At 37.3% G+C, this 19349-nt stretch overlaps 1 protein-coding gene across 10 annotated transcripts in view; it reads left to right on the plus strand.

Moving 5' to 3' along the window:
- Positions 1-19349, plus strand: part of CRPPA (CDP-L-ribitol pyrophosphorylase A) — a 329262-nt gene that overhangs the window by 96392 nt on the left and 213521 nt on the right. For 8 of the 10 annotated variants that reach the window (XM_054559423.2, XM_054559425.2, XM_009242966.4 and 5 more), the window contains 2 exons: positions 8508-8612; positions 15178-15223. In XM_054559423.2, coding sequence (XP_054415398.1) covers positions 8508-8612; positions 15178-15223 — 151 coding nt within the window. The remainder of the gene's footprint in view (positions 1-8507; positions 8613-15177; positions 15224-19349) is intronic. The other 2 variants (XM_054559421.2, XM_054559424.2) reach the window with 1 other exon arrangement.

The raw sequence follows: 19349 nt of genomic DNA on the forward strand, positions 1-19349 counted from the left end.
TGAGTCTCATGAGATATGATGGTTTTATGAGCATCTGGCATTTCCCCAGCTTGCTCTCATTCTCTCTCCTGCCACTCTGTGAAGGGGTGCTTTCTGCCATAATTATAAGTTTCCTGAGGCCTCCCCAGCGATGTGGAACTGTGAGTCAATTAAACGTCTTTTCCTTATAAATTACCAAGTCTCGGGTATTTCTTCATAGCAGCACGAGAACGGACTGATACACTGTTCACTATATACCCAATATACAGTTGTGGAACTTATATGGAATAATCACATTAAATACTCTCCCTCAAATGGGGTAAGAATAGGAAGCAAATACCAATCACTGGTTTGTAGAAATTTTGAAATCCTGCTCAACAAGTGTTGTCAGGTTTCCTTACCCTAAGAATAGCGATTATTCCTTAGTTAAGTCCCAGTTCTCTGCCTCCTGGAATTGGCCTCCAGGGGCCCTGGATTTCATCTACACCCTCAGGATTTTCTTATTTTGAGAATTGTTTTTGGGGAAAATGGGAGATTAGAGTTCTGTTTTTCTAGGCTGTCATATTCTGGGCTCAAATTCCTTTCAAATTTGTTTACAAACTGGCCAGTTCTTAGGCCTTCTCATTTGTGTGGTACCTTAACACATTCACCTTAAAGATGCCAGTTCATGCTTTCAGGCTTCTTTCTGAAAGCTATCTTGCCCAAGTTAGTAAATTGATTAAATTATCTTCTAAGTCATCACAGGCCCTTCCAAAGTTGTGCCACTACATAACAATGGTTTCCCTCCCATTTTTGTTTCTTTGCCTCCTGGTGCCAGCTTCCAAAGCCAATATTACATATGTTAGGTTTGGTATTTTGTGTTCATTTTTAAGGGGTAATATATTAGTTTCCTAGGGCTACTGTGAAAAGATTTCAAAATTGAGTGACTTAAAATCAGGAATGTTTTATCTCACATTTTGGAGGCTAAAAGTCCAAAATTGAGGTGTCATCAGGGCTAGGCTCTTTCTGGCTCCAGAGTAGAATGTTTTTGTCTCTTTTAGTTTCTTCTGTTGGCCAGCAATGCTTTGTTTTTTCTTTTACAGTGCCTTTTATTTCATTTGCTTGTATGGTTTTTCCTAAGCCTCACCATCTTTCTCAGGACTTAGTATATTGCCTGGCAAATTTTCCATAAATATTTGCTTCAGAAAGGGATAGATGTTCCTCAGTTTTCCAGTTATTCTTTTTCATGTTTCTCTAATACATACTGGGCATATATTTTTAACTGCCTACAAATACTTTTAGTGGTTGTCCTATGGGTAACTTAAATCCAATTGGTTCCTCCAGCTAACCAACAGACCTACTCTTTTTGCTACATCATCCAACTTGAGTACTGATGTTACCAGTCCTGTTGCTAATAAAACAATTTCTGGATCTGGGCTCTCCCTTCCCTATATTTCTTGGACTTATTTCAGATTCCCATAACCTGTTAGTGAGATTATGGCCAACAGCATTGTAATGGTTTTCCTTGTATGAATATAAACCACACCTTTCTTTGGAGTTGAATGATGATAGTTTTGATTTTTTTTCCCTAAGTTATTTACATTGGGGTTAGATATGTCACATGTGATGTATCTACTCAGTGTTGTCGTATAAGGTTAATAATTTGTGTGTTAGGGAAATATTTTAATTTCTCCTTTTGTTGTCTCACTTTTGATGAGTTTATCAAATAAATTACAATAGAGTAAAGCATTTTAGGGAGATTCTTAGTTTTTAATAGTTTGAAATGAAGGTCAATAGAAATGTCTAAAAAGACAGTTATAGAGTTACTGATAAAATTGTTTCCTGTATTTCTTCTTTCCCCCAATTATTTGGACTCTGAAAAAGAATTATCTAGGCAGTGTTTGATAGATATGGGTGGTGTTGCCTCTAAGTTTGTAATGGATTTTTGGTTAGGTGGGGCTAGAAAAATTTGAATAAACTGATAAGCTTATTTTTTTCACCACTGATAGGCATTTGAAAACTTCTCGTGAATATAATTGTCTCTGCCCATTTAAATAATTTTACTCAAAGAAGAAACCTTATCCTTAGCCAGATCATTCATACTGTTTCTGGAAGAGTAATGGTTGTAGCTATATTATCAGCCTCATATGGACTTAATCTGAAATTGTTTATTTACTTATAAAATGACTGATATAAGAACAAAGCTGCTTGGATAACTGTCTCTCATGAAATCCCAAAATATATTGCATAATTCAAACAATGTAAATATATGCAAAATGCTTAAGTTTGAGTTTTAGGTGATAAATCGGATGCAGGTGTTCGTTGTTTACCTAATTGTAAGATTGTCTATTTTGTTTCTACTTGAAACATTGTGAGCATGGGGCTATAACTGCAGTGTGAAACCTGTGCATGCATCCCTTTGATTTAGTTTTACTCTAATGTATATATTGTTCTTGGTTGGGCAAACTTCCTGGGCTGCCTAGCAGAAATAATGCTGTGAATGATATTAAGGCTGGAAGGATATGTAATCAGATTATCTGTAGCCATGGACCATTATGTGGTTACCATAAAACAATGGTATCTAACTTTTTTTGGTTATAAAACCTCTGAAAGTTGTAGAATCCCTCCTCAGAAAAATAATTGCATTATATGTACAATATTTTTTCAGAAGTTTTCCAGTCTGAGTCATATTCATTTACCTCATGTTAATAACCCTGCCATATTCTCAGACATTGTTTATGGAAACATAAATTGAAACCACTTTTATAGAAGACAATTTGGAATATTTATCTAATTAGAATGCACATTATCTTGTTTCTCTCCTGTTTCTGGGTAGAGATAGCAAACTGAGCAGTTACCTAATTTTGCTCATAACTCAAACTTCATTAAAGCTACTAGAAAGGGATTAAAAATGACAAATCCTCAAAAGAATAGGAGAGGTGACAATGACAAATGAAGAATAGCTGGAAAACAAGTGAATTAGTACTAACAGATGCAGCTTGGAGAAGGCCAAATTACAAGCAAATGGTTGGGGCAAGCTAGGAATTAAAACTGTTTGCTGTAGAATTATCAAAGTCCAGGACCTAGCAGCACTAGGTACATCTGGAACGGAATGAAGGGGGACAAAATAAGGAGGGTTGGCTGAAAGCTGTTTAAGCAGTCTGATCTCTAAATCTCCTTTCCTAATCTATGACCACCCTAGCAGAGGCAGGTGGTGATGAAGTGCTCTGTCTATACCAGGAGAACATAGGATGCTGTAGAAGGACTGAGTGTGTTGCCAGAAACAGTGACTAACAACCATATGCCTACTGACTGCCGAATAGGAAAGCCCATGGCTGCTTCTCCCACTCAGCCAGTTGCTATCTTGGTGTCTTGGCTTTTTTTTCCAGACTGGAGACTAGGAGAATTTTCTTTGGGCAGTCTGTCCAGTGTAGGAAGAAAGACCTAAAAATACTAACCTCAGAGGTACTCATAAACACCTTAACCCAATCACTCTACAGAAAGCTATTGGAGGATTTGTTCTAACCCTCCAAAATCAGAGTTGCAAAATGAGTCGATCAAGGAAGAAGACTGCACGGGATACAGAAGCTAGGGGATACATGTTGGGAGAGAGATGAAGACTCTTTCCAAGACGGTGATGTAGGGAGTTCTTAGGATGATGGCTGAATGACTGGCAGAGAAGACAAGTCTGTTGGAAAAGATCAGAGGACTTTAAGGGTGACCTTTTCAGGAATATAAAATTGGTGCAATACCTTGTGTCTGAACATCTTGAGAGTAGATTTAAATGAATAGCTAAGTGTTTGGCATTTAATGAGTCATAAGCATACAGAAAACCACATAAAACAAAAGATAAGCTATAATTCCAGGGAAACAGAGTTGTATAGGAAACGAATTTTAATAATATATGACTCAGCTATGAGTAGTGTCTACATAGCCACTGATTTAAACACTCAATACTGATTTAACCAAAATTATGATATTGAAAGGGTGGGGAATGGGAAGTGTTAGGGTATATTGAGATGAAGTTGGGAAGAAGGACAAAAGTCTTCTGTAGATGATAGCCAAGATGGAAAAGTTGAGAGACAGCATCACAAGAATGTAATTTAGAGATACAGAACGAAAGGTAAATTATTACTCTCAATTCTTCAGTCCTCAGCAATAGTATTCTACTTTTGTGCACTTGCAATGGCCGCCTGGTGAATTAAGTTTGTTTCCCTTCTCCTTGATTTGGTTGCCTGACTTGCTTTGGAAGTGAGATTTTTACCAGATGTGATTGCTATAGATGGAGGGCCAAATGTGTGCTTGTGCTGTTGGACTTGCCCTCTTTTGCTACTTTTATTGCCTTAAGGAAGGCATGCTCTGGTTGGTTGCTGCCCCTCCAGTCTGAGCTGCAGAGTAAACCCAAGGAGCAGAGCTCTCACAGCCCTGTAGCGTGGAGCAGAGTTACCTCAGCCATGTCACAACTGTGTGAGTGAGAAGTGAAAGTTTATTGCTACATGCCAGTGAGGTTTTTTTGTACATATTTGTTACTCAGCAAAAATTGACTGTTACATATGGGGAAAAAATATTGGAATGGTTAAATATGAACACTGATTGCCTACAGGGAGGACAAAGTGGAGTGAAGGGAGTGGTGTGGACTTTTTTTCGTAACTGACCTTGTAGAGATATTTGGGTCTTTAAACCATGTGCATGTGTGACTGATAAAAGCATAAGCTAAAAGTTAAGATAGTAAAACAGGTTACGTGATTTTGAGATTAGGGTTCATAAAGAAGATCTAATGGATGGACAAGAGAGTTGGGGTGCTACTAATAAAATTATTCGTGCCATTAACCATAGTCTCCTGTTGATAAGAGTAGTCTAAGAAAATAGGTTTTCTAACCAAGAGCAATTGGAGGTTTCATGGGATTGGATGCCTCAGTGAGGTAAAAGGGCTGGGTTAGGAGAAAGTAAGAGAGATGATGGATGGAGCTTCCAGTTAGAGACTGTGTTGACAATGAAAATTCCAGAGGAGCCACGAGAGAAGTAAAGCCAAGTTTCCAGGTTGATTACAGAAACCAGTTGTTCAAGTGAAGACAAGGGTCATCTCACAATTGTTAGAATGATTATTATCAAAAAGACTAGAGAAATAACAAGTGTTGGTGAGGGTGTGGACAAAAGAGAACTTTTATACTCTGTTGGTGGGGATCTAAATTGGCTATACCAATTTAGATCCAGAAATAGAATCACATAAATGTAATCAATTGGTCTTTGGCAGAAAAGCAAAGACAATACCATATAGCAAAGATTTGCTGTCTTTTCAACCAAATATTGTTGGAACAACTAGACAACCACATGCCAAAAATAAATCTAGGTGCACACTTTCAACCTGTTGCAACCATTAACTCAAAATGGATCAGACCTAAATGTAAAACTTAAAATGCAAATGCAAAGTGACAGTCACTTTAGAAGAAAATTTGGCAGCATCTTACAAAACATACTCTTACCATAAGACCTAAATGAGTTATGTCCACATTAAAACCCTGCATGTGAATGTTTATAGCAGCTTTAGTCATAATTGCCAAAACTGGAACCAACATAAATAGCTTAGATGAGGGGATAAACAAACTGTGGTACATCAAGATGATGAAATATTATTCACTCCTAAAAAGAAATTAGCTATAAAGTCACCAAAAGGGAAGTTAAATGCGTATTTTGGTGTGAAAGAATCCAATGTAAAACAGCTAAATATTCTATGATTACAGCTTTGTATTTCTGGAAAAGACAAACTATGGAGGCATTAAAAGGATGAGTGGTTGCAAGGGGTTGGGGGGGCAGGAGGTATGTATAGATAGTACACAGATAAATTTCACTGTAGTGTGAAACTACTCTGCACAATAACTACAGTGATGGATGTATATCATTGTACATTTGTGAAAACTCATAGAATGTATAGTACAATGCATGGGTCATAATTAAACTACGGACTTTGAATGATAATGATGTGTCAATGTAGGTTTATTGATGCTAATACACATACCACTATGTTTACAAGGTTTCAATAGTAGGAGAGGTCGTGTGTATGTGGGAGCTTGAGGGTATATGTAAATCTTTACCTTTTGCTCCATTTTGCTATGAACCTAATATTTAAAGTCTTAAAAAGTGTAGGAAAGAAAACAATGCGTGGGTAATAAAATTCCTTTGATACTTTGAATGTGAGGAAAAGTTCATATTCTGCCCTCAAACTTGATAGCTCTCCTGGGAGTAGAATTCTGTGTTTAAAATCATTACCCCAAGAATTGTGAATAATTTGCTTCTTTGTTCTAAGTTGTGTTGTTTCTATGAAGTCCCAACTCATTTGGATTACAGCTTGTTTGTAAGATAATTTTTGTTAAGTGAGCTTGGCATACTTTCACCTGTTAACTTCCATACTCTATAATTTCTCTTAATCTGGAAATTCAATGTTGTTCATCTTTGGAATATCTTGAATTAGCTGTTTTCGTCTATCTTTTTCTGTTTTTCCTAAAATTTCAATATTTTTATTTGGATATTTGACTTTGCCGATGAGTCACACAACTCTTTCCTTTTCTGCCTTTTTAAATATTACCCCGTCACTTGATTTCAAATTCTTTATCTTCCTAGATCTATTAATAGTTCTTAAAAAATTGCAGTTTCGATTTTCTCGGGTGCTTTATTTTTGCCATTTTGATCTTTCACATTACAATCTTTCCTTGGGTGACAGTTAAATATGGATTTTCTGCTCATGTTTAGCTGGGGACTGGTTAGACTTGGTGAGTTTTCTACTTGGGGCGTGTTGACTGTGCGTTTCTCTATGACATAACTGGGCTGGACCTTGCTTTTTGGGGGATCTCTGATAAGTGTCCTTAGGGCTTTTGCCTTGGCAGAAGGCTGTTAGACACTATTTTCGGGGGGCCAAGTCTGGGGAGGCAGATGGTTTTCAGTGTCTGTCTGTTTGCGTGTGTGTTTCTCATGTGATCAATGATATCATTATAACTATAATCCCCCCATGGTGAATCACAAATGTCAAAACATTTTGTGCAATGCCCTCTCTCGTTCATTAACTTTCTTGTCTAAAATCATCTTGCTACTTGCTTTGTATTTGTTCCACCTGTTCTTGGTTCTTTTTCTCAGTTTTCTATTGGCCTTTGGATTAATTTACTATGTTTTATGATTTCATTTTATCACCACTATTGATTTTTTAAACTTAATTTTATTTAGCAATTGACTTGAATTTAGAATATACATCTAATGAGAATCTCCTTCAAATAATATTAGTTATGCGCACGCAACAGGAGATCACAAGAGAGGAGCCTGCACATGTTTATGAACTCCTTTTGTGACTGTGGGTCCCAGAGGTTTTATATTCTTTCAGTAGCTTGCATGTAAGGATAATAAAATAGCTTTGGCAAGGGGTGCTTGATGCCATATTCATATTTGTTGCCTTCCTGCAATCCTTACATGGATGTGCTTTCTAAAATAAGTCTCGGCTGGGCATGGTGGCTCCAGTCTGGGAGACAGAGCAAGACTCTGTCTCAAAAAAAAAAAAAAAAAAAAGAAGAAGAAGAAAAAATTAGTCTACCAAATGTCTCAAACCTCCGTAACTTTGCATGGCACCTTTTGATTTAAACATAATCCTCCTTGTTCAATTTTATTCTGCTGTTGGAGATCAAGCCATTTCCTCTGATAGGCCTTCCTGATGCCGTCAAATAGAATTAAGTATTTTATCCACTGAGCTACCTCTAGACATTCTTCTAGTGCTGCATCTATCAGGTTCTGTTACAAACTGCTTGTTAGATGCCAGCCTCCCCTTCTAGACCTGAGTTCCTTGAGGGCATAATACATGTGTCATTTACCTTTATATATCTGGTACTTAAAATAGAACTTGGAGACAGGATAGATACCCTGAATATTGTTCAGCTGAATTGTATCATTACTTGGTTATTTTAGTGGCACTGCTTAAAATGCTAAAAAACGTTTTCTTTATTTTTACTGAATTTATGAGATATGTTTACACTTTTTCTCACAATGAAAGACTAAATGTTCCCTGTTTATAAACAAAATGTAAATAATTAAAAGATATATTGATATTTTAATTATTAAAACAAGAGAACTATGACCTGCAAATGTCCTGATATAAATACATGATATGAGATTGAGATTTTGTAGATATATATTTATCAACAGTTATGATATGATAATCCTCAGCCATACCTTCAGGCATTTTATAAACATGTTTGGAAAAGTAACTTATAAGGAAAGGAAACAAAGTATTACATTTATTTTACACCTAGAACTACTGAGGAATCTCAAAACTCATATGATTGCACTATTCCTACTCACTATTTGTTTTGCTTCACATGATGATTGCAGTATTCCTATTCACTGTTTTGCTTTTAGCTAATGGGGATGTTATAACTTAGTAGCTGATTAAATAGTTTGAGCCCTCTAGGCTCTTCCTTTGTTTGCAATTGATTATGAAATAAAAGGCTTGGTTTTACTTAAAATCGCATTTTAGCTTAATTTTGTCGTTGTTGTTGTTGTTTCCACACCAGTGTAGTGACTATGACTTGGAATTTGGAACTGAGTGTTTGCAATTGGCCCTAAAATACTGTTGCACTAAAGTCAAACTTGTAGAAGGATCACCTGACCTCTGGAAGGTAAGAGGGATGATACCTTGCTTGGGTTCTTTTCTGTGCTTTCATGTGTTTGCGTGGGTGTACATTTAAAACCAGTAGTGCATTGAGTGGGAGTTAAGGGAGTCTCACGGGTTTACTGAACCATCAATGTATAGTATCCCTTCTATTGCTTGGCTTCAAGAAAATTCACTTTGAGATAATTTACTCAGACACATCTCATTTTAACCTGTGAGATTGGTTTATTCACTTTTTTTTTTCTTTCTCTCTGTGGATAGCTTTATTAGTCTGTTCCTCACACTAATATAAAGAAATACCTGAGACTGGGTAATTTATAAAGGAAAGAGGTTTAATTGGCTCATGGTTCTGCAGGCTGCATAGGAAGCATAGTGGCTTCTGCTTCTGGGGAGGCCTCAGGAGGCTTCCAATTATGGCAGAAAGCAAAGGAGGAGTGAGACACTTCGAGACCTCACTCACTTGGAGAACAGCTCCAAGGCAGAAATCTGCCCCCATGATCCAGTCACCTCCCACCAGGTCTCACCTCCATGGTTAGAAATTACAATTCCCCATGAGATTTGGGCAGGACACAGATCCAAACCATATCAATAGCCTTTTTTTTTTTTTTTTTTCTTCACTCAGTTGGATTAAAGCTACAACTTTGCCTGCAGTATCAACATTTCCTTTCAGGCCCTGGGTGGTTGCTCCAACTTAACTGGGTTAAAAGGATATCTGCAACAGTTCCAACCCAGTGGGGGTGGTGGCTGGATCCACTTTCTGTCCCACTGTGAGGAATTAGACTGTTTCCTGTGGCAGGGCCCAGCTCTTTTAATGGCTAACTTGCTTCCTTTTTTTTTTTTTTGACAGAGTTTCACTCTTCTGGCCCAGGCTGGAGGGCAATGGTGTGGTCTCATTGTAACCTCCACCTCCCAATTTCAAGCAATTCTCCTGTCTCAGCCTCCCAAGTAGCCGGGATCACAGGTGCCTACCACCACCCGGCTAATTTTTGTATTTTTAGTAGAGACAGGGTTTCACCACGTTGGCCAGCCTAGTCTTGAACTCCTGACCTCAGGCTATCTGCCCGCCTCTTAAATACTTAAAATGTTGAATTCTAAGACTCCAAAATATTGACATATTTGAATTATTGCCTGGTAGAGAAAATTTATGCAGTAAAGAAATTTTATGCAGTATTACTCTTCATTTAAGGACAACCTAAAATGTCTGCCTGCTGGGTTAACTATCATCAACCCAGCAGGCAAACGTTTTATTCATCCTTTTCTATATATGGCTCAGTGATATTTATGAGGATTTTTGGCAATTACCAATTAGATGTTTCATTAAAGATCCTGACCCACATTTCTTTAGAACTCCTTTGGCTATCTGGCAGACCTAATTTGAAGACCAAGAAAGAAGGCGGAAACTCTAAGGTGTTTTATTGCTACTGACATGTCAATAATCCCTGGTCTCACTTTTGACATCTTTGGGGCTGTGATTATTTACCTCTTGTGCGTGTTCTGAGCCTTCATCAAGTTTGTAAAGCACTCTTGAGATCTGTGGATGAAAAGGAAGCAGGACATTACTCTCTGAATGTTACATTCCATCTTCAGTGTTTTCTTTTTGGTGAGGTGTTCATATTTCTCTGTTCTCTCCAGCAAGAGTGTTAGTCCTCAGGTACATCTTGATGCTCTGCTCCCCTTTTATGTGCAACAAATATCAGTGCATGCTAACCTGATTGGCCTTTCCACACAGTGCTTCTCTTGGTTCCACTGGTGAGTCCCTTTTTAGGGACATTGTTGTGGGTTCAACTGTCCCCTAAAAAGGTGTGTTCAAGTCCTAATCCATGGCACCTGTGAATGTGACCTTATTTGGAAATAGTGTCTTTGCAGATATAATCAAGTTAAGATGAGGTCCTGCTGGAGTAGGGTAGGCCCTAAAGCTAATATGACTAATATCTGTACAAGAATAGAAGAGACACAGATACAAGGAGAAGGCCATGTGATGATGGAGGTGGATATTGGAGTGACACATCTGCAAGCCAAGGAATGGCAGGGGTTGCCAGCCATCACCAGAAGCTAGGAAGAGGCTGGAAAGAATTCTTCCCAAAAGCTTTCAGAGGTTCCTACTTGTATCTTGATTTCGGTTGTCTAGTCTCCAGACTGTGAGAGAATATAAATTTTTTTTTTTTTTTTTTTTTTTTTTTTTTGACGGAGTCTTGCTCTGTCATCAGGTTGGAGTGCAGTGGCGCAATCTTGGCTCACTGCAACCTCCGACTCCCTGGTTCAAGCGATTCTCTCGCCTCAGTCTCCTGAGTAGCTGGGACTACAGGTGCTTGCCACCACAGGCGCTTGCCACCACACCCAGCTAAGTTTTGTATTTTTAGTAGAGATGGGGTTTCACCATGTTGACCAGGATGGTCTTGATCTCCTGACTTTGTGATCTGCCCGTCTTGGCCTCCCAAAGTGCTGGCATTACAGGCGTGAGCCACCGCCACCGCGCCCAGCCAAATTTCTGTTGTTTGAAGCCTGCCAGTTTGTAGTAATTCATTGTAGCAGTCCTGGGAAACACATGCTGAAAGGCCGATCCCCCCCTAGAAATCAGCATCATAACATCACTTTCCACATGGAATGGAAGTAGAGAGCTCTACTCTTATGAATGAGATTTGAATAATGCCATGCTTCAAAGGGAGCTTGGACCCTAAAAGGCTTGTCATGCTCTGGATTGGGGAAAATGTCTTACAGATAGACTTTATAAGCATTTTTTGTTTGTTTGTTTTTTGGTATCACATTTTTTTCCCTGTTAACTGAGGTGATACTAGAATGCAAATATTGCTGTTGTTTTCAGGGTCCCTATTTTCTCTTTCTGCCTCTTGTCTCATCTTTGACTTCTTTTTTTGGTATTTTCATAGCTAATTATTTAACCCCTTTTGATAACATTGTAAGATTTGTCATTAGGCTTTTACTTTAATTTTGTGATCTTATTTTGTATGGCGAGTATTTGTTTTACACAACAATGGAGTTTATACTTTGAAATTAGTGTCCTAATTCTACACTAACTCCAAAGATGCTGCCTTTTAAAAAAAATTGTATCTGAAAAGTTCTAGTACAATTATGCTAAACTGGTACTGGACTCAGATGGCATGGCCATGTACTTGAAACATGATTCAAAAATCTGACAGTAAAAGACATATTTGGACATAATTGAGGCATTTTCTTACCATGGAACAGTGTAAGGCAAAGGAGGATCCTGAAACATGGAGCAATACACCTTTCCTTTCCCCTGAAAAGTCAGGGAGTTCATTTCACATTGGTTTAAAGACTGACTTGAAATTTCTGAGGACTGCACGTAGTACTAGAATTTCACTAGTAGAATTTCAGTTGCTACCAGAAATCCTAGGAGAATTATTTTGTATTTTATTTTATTTATTTAATTTTTTTGAGATGGAGTCTTGCTCTGTCACCCAGGCTGGAGTGCAGTGGCAAGATCTCGGCTCACTGCAACCTCTGCCTCCTGGGTTCAAGTGATTCTCCTGCCTTAGCCTCCCAAATAGCTAGGACTATAGGTGCATGCCACCATGCACGGCTGATTTTTATATTTTTAGTAGAGACGGGGTCTCACTACGTTGGCCAGGCTGGTCTGTATTTTGTATTTTATAAATATGTTTTGGTAAAAGTAAAAAGTAAACATTCTGGCTTGATGTCACCTTCCTGTGCTAGCTCTTCTGGGGTCTGGAGATAATATCAGCATTTTTTTCTTTCAAATAACCATGCAGGATAGAAAATGGCCACAGTACCCCACTCCCCCTCAGGGTGATGAGCACTGAGGAGTACAGAACTGGTTCTGGGAGTAGGGATCAGCTGTCATGCTTTCCTGGAGTAGTCTTGCTTTGACAGGCTCAAGTAAACACTCTTATTTTGATGAGATTTCATCTAGTCTGCATAACAACTTGAGTCCCTTTAATTTAGAGTTGTACCATATTTTTGACCCCATTTACTTTTAATTAACTTGGTCTCTTACTACACTGTACAGACTTAATTGAACAGACGTCTTGTTTCTAAATGTCAAAACCATCTTCAAGCCATACAAGATTGATAACCAGTTACTGAAGAAATTTAACCACTGTGTTCCATTGTCTGAATGTGCTTTTTTAGGAGTTTCTGAAGTTTTTGTATAATCACAATATTATTGGAGTGAATGACTTTTGAGGATTCCTTTTGTTGGGGAATACATTTTTTTAAGGTCCAAGTATTTCAGCATCTGTTTAAAAACAAAAGAAACAAAATAGTCTCTATTTGGTTTTTGTAATTTCAAAAACACAATATGGTGACATTGTTTCTCTTCAGATATTTTTATATAGTTATCCAGCATTTTATATAGGTATCCAGAAAAGAATATTTTCTATATGTATATTATTGGTAAGGAAATAAGTTCTGAAAAATCTATACCTAATAAACATTCTATTATCTTTGAAGTGTAAGTTTTGCCTATTTATTGTTAAGGGAAAGGTGGGAGAACATTATGTGTCACCTTAAGTTATTGGAGATAGTGGCCAACTGGCTGTGTTCTGAAAGTTTTTTTTTTTTTTTACTATTTTATGTCTCAACACAGAAAGAAGAACAACATGTAGACATGATAGGAATGAGAAATTCCCACCGTATTATTACCTTACCATGCCTATGAAATTGGAATTTTTATCCTCCAGATTAGCTAACTACTAGATTTGTATAGAAACTTTGTTTAGTGAAGTGGGCTACTGCACTTCCATCCAAAATAGATTCCTCTGCTATTCCTTTATCCTGGCAGGTAAATCTTGGACCAAAACTGTACCTTACTATCCAGAAATAAAGTGGCAGCTAACTTGGTAACACAGATAAAAAGTTGTTCAAGCAATTCAACCAATCTATTAAAATGTGAAATGCTATAGTATTTCTAAAACAAGCACATGTCAACCGAAACTAGTGACTTTTAAAGTACTTTTAGCCTTATTTTTTTCCTACATAGCTAACATACTTCAAAAGCAGTATGACTGGAAAATGTTGTAATTCTCAATTGATGGGTTATTCATTTTTTCCATCTAACTTTTACAGCAATATGGGTTGTCCTTATTTTAATTAAAAAAAACCAACACCCTGACAATGAGTATTGAAGTTCCTTTTGTTTTGTTAGCATGATCAGTAGTCTTCCTTTGACCTTGCACAATACTCTATAATGAAAAATTACTTAAAAAAATCAGTCCTGTAGTGACGAGAAAGAACTTCAATCCTCTAATTTGCTGGTTTTCAGACTGTGCTCACTAGAGCCTCAGGGGCCACCTGAAGAAGAGGAAAGGTTCTGTGCAGGTGAAATTCCAACCCAACACCTGGCACTCACCTAGTTCAGCTCAATTTTTCTCTCTTTTGTTTGATTGTGCTTCTGTGTGCTATTTCAGCTGAGTTTAGGCATGGTGAGGTAATAATATGGTAGGAATTTCTCAAAATGGGTTTTTAGAACACTTGCATCATAAATATCTAGGTACTTGAATGTAGCTTTTAAGACCTTATAAAGGCTTATTAATACTGTGTCATTATTTACTATGTATTTCGGCTCTGTGATATAGAATTAGTTCTGCAACACAATGCACTTACATTTTCTGTACCTGAACTCACTGGATGGGGGTCTGTGAAATATCTGCCATAGGACAGACACACGCCATGTTGGCAGGTTACATTACAAGGAACAGATTACAATTATGAGGAGGTTGCATATTTATTATTATTATTTTTTTTTGAGACGGAGTCTCGCTCTGTAGCCCAGGCTGGAGTGCAGTGGCGTGATCTCGGCTGACTGCAAGCTCCGCCTCCTGGGTTCATGCCATTCTCCTGCCTCAGCCTCCTGAGTAGCTGGGACTACAGGCGCCCGCCACCGCGCCCGGCTAATTTTTTGTATTTTTAGTAGAGACGGGGTTTCACCGTGTTAGCCAAGATGGTCTCGATCTCCTGACCTCGTGATCCGCCCGCCTCGGCCTCCCAAGAGGTTGCAAATTTTTAAGGAAAGATCATCATTGTTCTTAGACACATAGTGGTACCCTATAGGCTCTTTCTATTTTAGCCACATTTTTAATAAAAATCTTACAAGGTGAATCTTATCTAGGTTCATACAGATATATGTAATTCAGAAGGAAGTCCCTCTTAACATAAATTGACCTTTCAGAATTATTTCAGCTAAGAATGTAGCTCGGTGACTTTTTTATTATACAGAGACTTCCACTCTACCTTTTTTTCTCTAGTATAAAACCTCATTTTTATGCAGTCATGTTAACACTGTTGTTTAAATGCTACCACATTTTCTTTAAGTATAATACTTGAGTTACATTAAGATTTCAGTAACCACTACCACATAATATCTTAATTTATTCAAAGATTTAAAAACAAATCAGCCATTTGTAGAAATAGAATATATTTTATGTGAATTTGCTGATGCTTTTCTAATTGAGAAAATGTCAGTATTACATGTTTATAGCTTCTGAAAAATCAAGAATTTCCTTGGGGGCATTATTTTATTGCTTGCACATTCCTTCCTGCTCTGTTAAGTCTAATGAAGTTTATCTGTCCTTTAGGTGACCTACAAACGAGATCTCTATGCGGCTGAATCGATTATTAAGGGTATGTTTGGCCTTATGACTGTCAGTTCCTGTGTTTCAAAAATGTAAGCCAGTTCAGAATTTCTCATGACAGTTTAAATCCCAGCAATCTCAAAAGCAGAAAAGCCTGTAGGCCAAGGTCTCTGATTTGTTTTTTGAAAATAATTACATTTTATGTTGTTTCATGCTAGAGAAATAGCAGTTATTATGATACCACATTGAGTTTAATTTTTATAAAGGAAATACTTTATTAACTTGAGGGAAGTATGGGACATTGATACTATTAGAAGGAAAATAGCAAAACCTGATTTTAATAATTTTGTAAAGGTCTCACCTCATTTTTACTATTAAGAGGACTCTCCTCTCCCCTTAACAGTGTCGTATCAGTACATTAGATAGCATCTTCCATGTGAGAAACATTGTTTTTCCTAACTGGAGAAATTAGGCTGGACAGGGTGATTTTTAAAATTTCTTTTGGGTTCTGACAATGACTGCAATTTTGTAATTGTAGATATCATATGTGTGATAACTCTTTTTTAGTTCTTTTTCATCTCTGACTCAAAGATCCCAGCTAAATGGAGGTGGTTTATTTAATAAGTAACAAGTATTTGTTATTTTGCTTAATTAACACTGTGCAAGGAAGGTAATTAAGATGCATTAGGGACAGTCTTTCTGTATTTTTGTAGCCTGTTATTTAAGTCAGCTTTCTCAGTCTTGGCACTATATTGGCATTTTAGTCTGGAAAATTCTAAGCTGTGTGGACTGTTTTGTGCATTACAAGTTGTTTAGCAGCATGCCTGGCCTCTGCTCACAAGCTGCTGGAAGTACCCATCCCTCACTCCCCTTCCCCTGGTTTTGACAGTCAAAGATGTTTCCTGATATTGCCAAATGTTCCCTAGGGATAAAAACATCTCCACTAATAGAGAACCACTATTTTAAAATATGGACTCCTAGCAAAATCGGAGATGTTCACCCCAATCCTGAAACACATGTGATGCTTTACGGTGTGTTAGTAACTGATTGCTTTGAAGATAGATTATGGCTAGAACTACATGCTCAGGTTTTCATTGAGGTCAACTTCCAAATTCAAACTTTTTTCAAAGTAGAAAAATGTACTGAATCTGCATTCTGAGTGCATCAATTTATTAAACAATTTTGGGAAACCCTATTTAACCATCAACAGACTTCACATTCAGAAAATGAAAATCTTTTCGCTGATCATGACAATGTATTTATGGTTTACCCTCAAGTTCTTTGTCCTTCAAGGATATGTTGTTTTAAACTATTAATGTACTATAACTTATGCATCTGTTTGTGTGTATGTAAACATAATTTGTAGCTATAAATCAAAATGTTGACATATTTACATATCAACCAAGCAATGTGTAAACATTACTCTGGAAAAGTCGGCTGAACCATGATGTGGTCGGTCATGTCCTCAACACAAGGAAATATAAAACTCAGTTTGGTTTCTTCACAGAGCTTTGTATGTACTACGTAGGAAAAATAGAAATGATTTTTTTTTTTGTCAACAATTGGTAGTTCGACTGAGGAATATAATTGTAATACTTGGCCTATATATTATCAGAGGCTTCTTAAAAATGTAAAAACCTATACTGCAAGTGTTATTGCAGGGGCTATGACTTTGCAAATTGTTTGCAGAAATGGCTTTTGTTTATGTAATAGGTTCTGGTCTGCTACTTTTATTTTTTAAGTATTTAAAACATGTTCTACTTTTATTCTTACGGAAGATAAATCCGACCTGCCTAGTGTAAACAGCTCATTTAGGTCAACAAACTTGTAGTTTCCTTATATTTTAGGGTTTGTGTATCTAATAACTTCCCAGGAGATTCTGATGCTTCTGGCACACTTTGAGGATCACTGCTCTGGGGCCTTTCTACTCTCAGTGAATGCTCTAGACCAGCAGCATTGTGATTACCTGAGGACTAGAATCTCAGGCCCCACCTAATTCAATCAGAATTTACATTTTAACAGGAGCTCTGGTTGGTTAGTTTGTACATTAAATTCCAGACATCTTCCTCTAGGCTGCTCCTCAGTCTTTTATAGGTTTATTTCTAAATAATATCTTTATTGCATTAAGAGCTTTAAGTCTTATGATGCTCTCCCAGCTGCAAATGCTTGTTTGCTCACCTGAGATTACCCCTTCCATTTATGACTTGTACTCAAGACTATCTCTGATAGTAGAAATGCCTCTCTGAGCATAGGAAAGAGAGAACTCTTGGATTAAAAAAAAAATTCCAAAATGTAATATAGTATATAGCCTACTATGAGAGCTCTATATTTACCTGTAGGCATTTTCCTAGTGTATTAATCAGGGTTATTTAGAGAAACAAAACCAGTAGGATATACAGAGATATAGATAGGTTGTATACACAGATTTATTATGAGGGATTGGCTCACGTGATGATGGAGGCTAAGTCCCACGATCTGCCAGCTGCAAGCTGGAGGCCCAGGAAAGCCAGTGGTAGAGTTCCAGTACAAACCCAAAGGCCTGAGAACCAGGGGAGTCAAGGGTGTAAATCCCAGTCGGAGTCCCAAGAAGACCCAGAACCTGTCTCTGCTTTAGAAGGGAGAATCCACCTTTCCTTTGCCTTTTTGTTCTGTTCAGGACCTCAGTGGATTGGATGATGCCCTCACACTTCAGTGAGGATGATCTTTCTAAGTCTTCCAACTGAAATGTTAATCTGTTCTGGAAACACCCTCATAGACACACTCAATAATAATGTTTTACCAGCTAATTGGGCATCCCTTAGCCAGATGTAATTGACACATAAAATTAACCATTTTTATGACACATAAAATTAACTATTTTTATGCCACATAAAATTAACCATGTTCAAAGTATTTTCCTAGGCACTATTACTATTACACAGCATTAATTGGGCACTTACTTTGTGCTGGGCATTATTTGAAGCATTTTATGTATTTTATCTCTATCTCTTATTTCTTCAAGAACTTGATGTTGTATTATAGTAGTGTTATTGTTTCCATATAATAGAATATTTGAGAGTTCTAAAGCAAATGCTGACTTGGGAAAGAGAATGTTAACCACAAGTCTCTGCCTTAGGTAGTTTGCTCTTTTTATATTTCTATTCCTTTTTTTTCCCTCCCTTAAATAGAGATTGTACAAATTTCCTTATCTGAAACCTTTGGGCTATAGATGTCTTAGAATTTGGAATAATTTGTACTTCTAGAAGCTACTGCAGTACATCACATGTTATAATATCTTTATTGCATTAAGAGCTTTAAGTCTTACGATGCTCTCCCAGCTGCAAATGCTTGTTTGCTCACCTGAGATTACCCCTTCCATTCATGACTTGTATTCAATACTGTCTCTGATAGTAGAAATGCCTCTCTGGGCATAGGAAAGAGAGAACTCTTGGATTAAAAAAAAATTCCAAAATATAACAGAGCATATAGCATACTATGAGAGCTGTATATTTACCTGTAGGCATTTTCCTAGTGTATTAATCAGGGTTGTTTAGAGAAACAGAACCAGTAGGATATACAGAGATATAGATAAGATGTATACACAGGTTTATTATGAGGGATTGGCTCACGTGATGATGGAGGCTAAGTCCCACGATCTGCCAGCTGCAAGCTGGAGGCCCAGGAAAGCCAGTGGTAGAGTTCCAGTACAAACCCAAAGGTGGGATTTTGTATCCTACCACAAGGTGAAATTTAAGATGCGTAAATGTTTATGCTCAATGCAGTAATAAAGGCTATAGAGCTTCTAAGCCAGTTCAAGTTCAGGACTGATTTTGCCAGCAAATTTATATAAAAACAATTGTTTATTATGGTTTTAAGAACTTTTTGGATTTCAGAATTGCCTGCAACACTGTATGAACCTGTTTTAGATTGTGATTCAATGAAGGTGGAAAGAATGTCTAATTTTTATGTTACATCCCCTGACATTTAGTTGAATTGAATTGCATAATAGGCTAACAGATGCAGCTGCAGTTTTTCCCTAGAATCTGAGGGAATTTTTGGCCCTTCTCTCCTGCCTTACCATTCTGCCTGCTCCTGACACATGCTTATAGGGAACTAGAATATCTATCACTATATCATTTTTTTTCCTTTTAAAACATAGAAATGGTATAGTATTTGAGCATTCTTTGTCAAGATTT

Source organism: Pongo abelii, chromosome 6, assembly GCF_028885655.2.
Source record: "Pongo abelii isolate AG06213 chromosome 6, NHGRI_mPonAbe1-v2.0_pri, whole genome shotgun sequence".
Classification (NCBI taxonomy): domain Eukaryota; kingdom Metazoa; phylum Chordata; class Mammalia; order Primates; family Hominidae; genus Pongo; species Pongo abelii.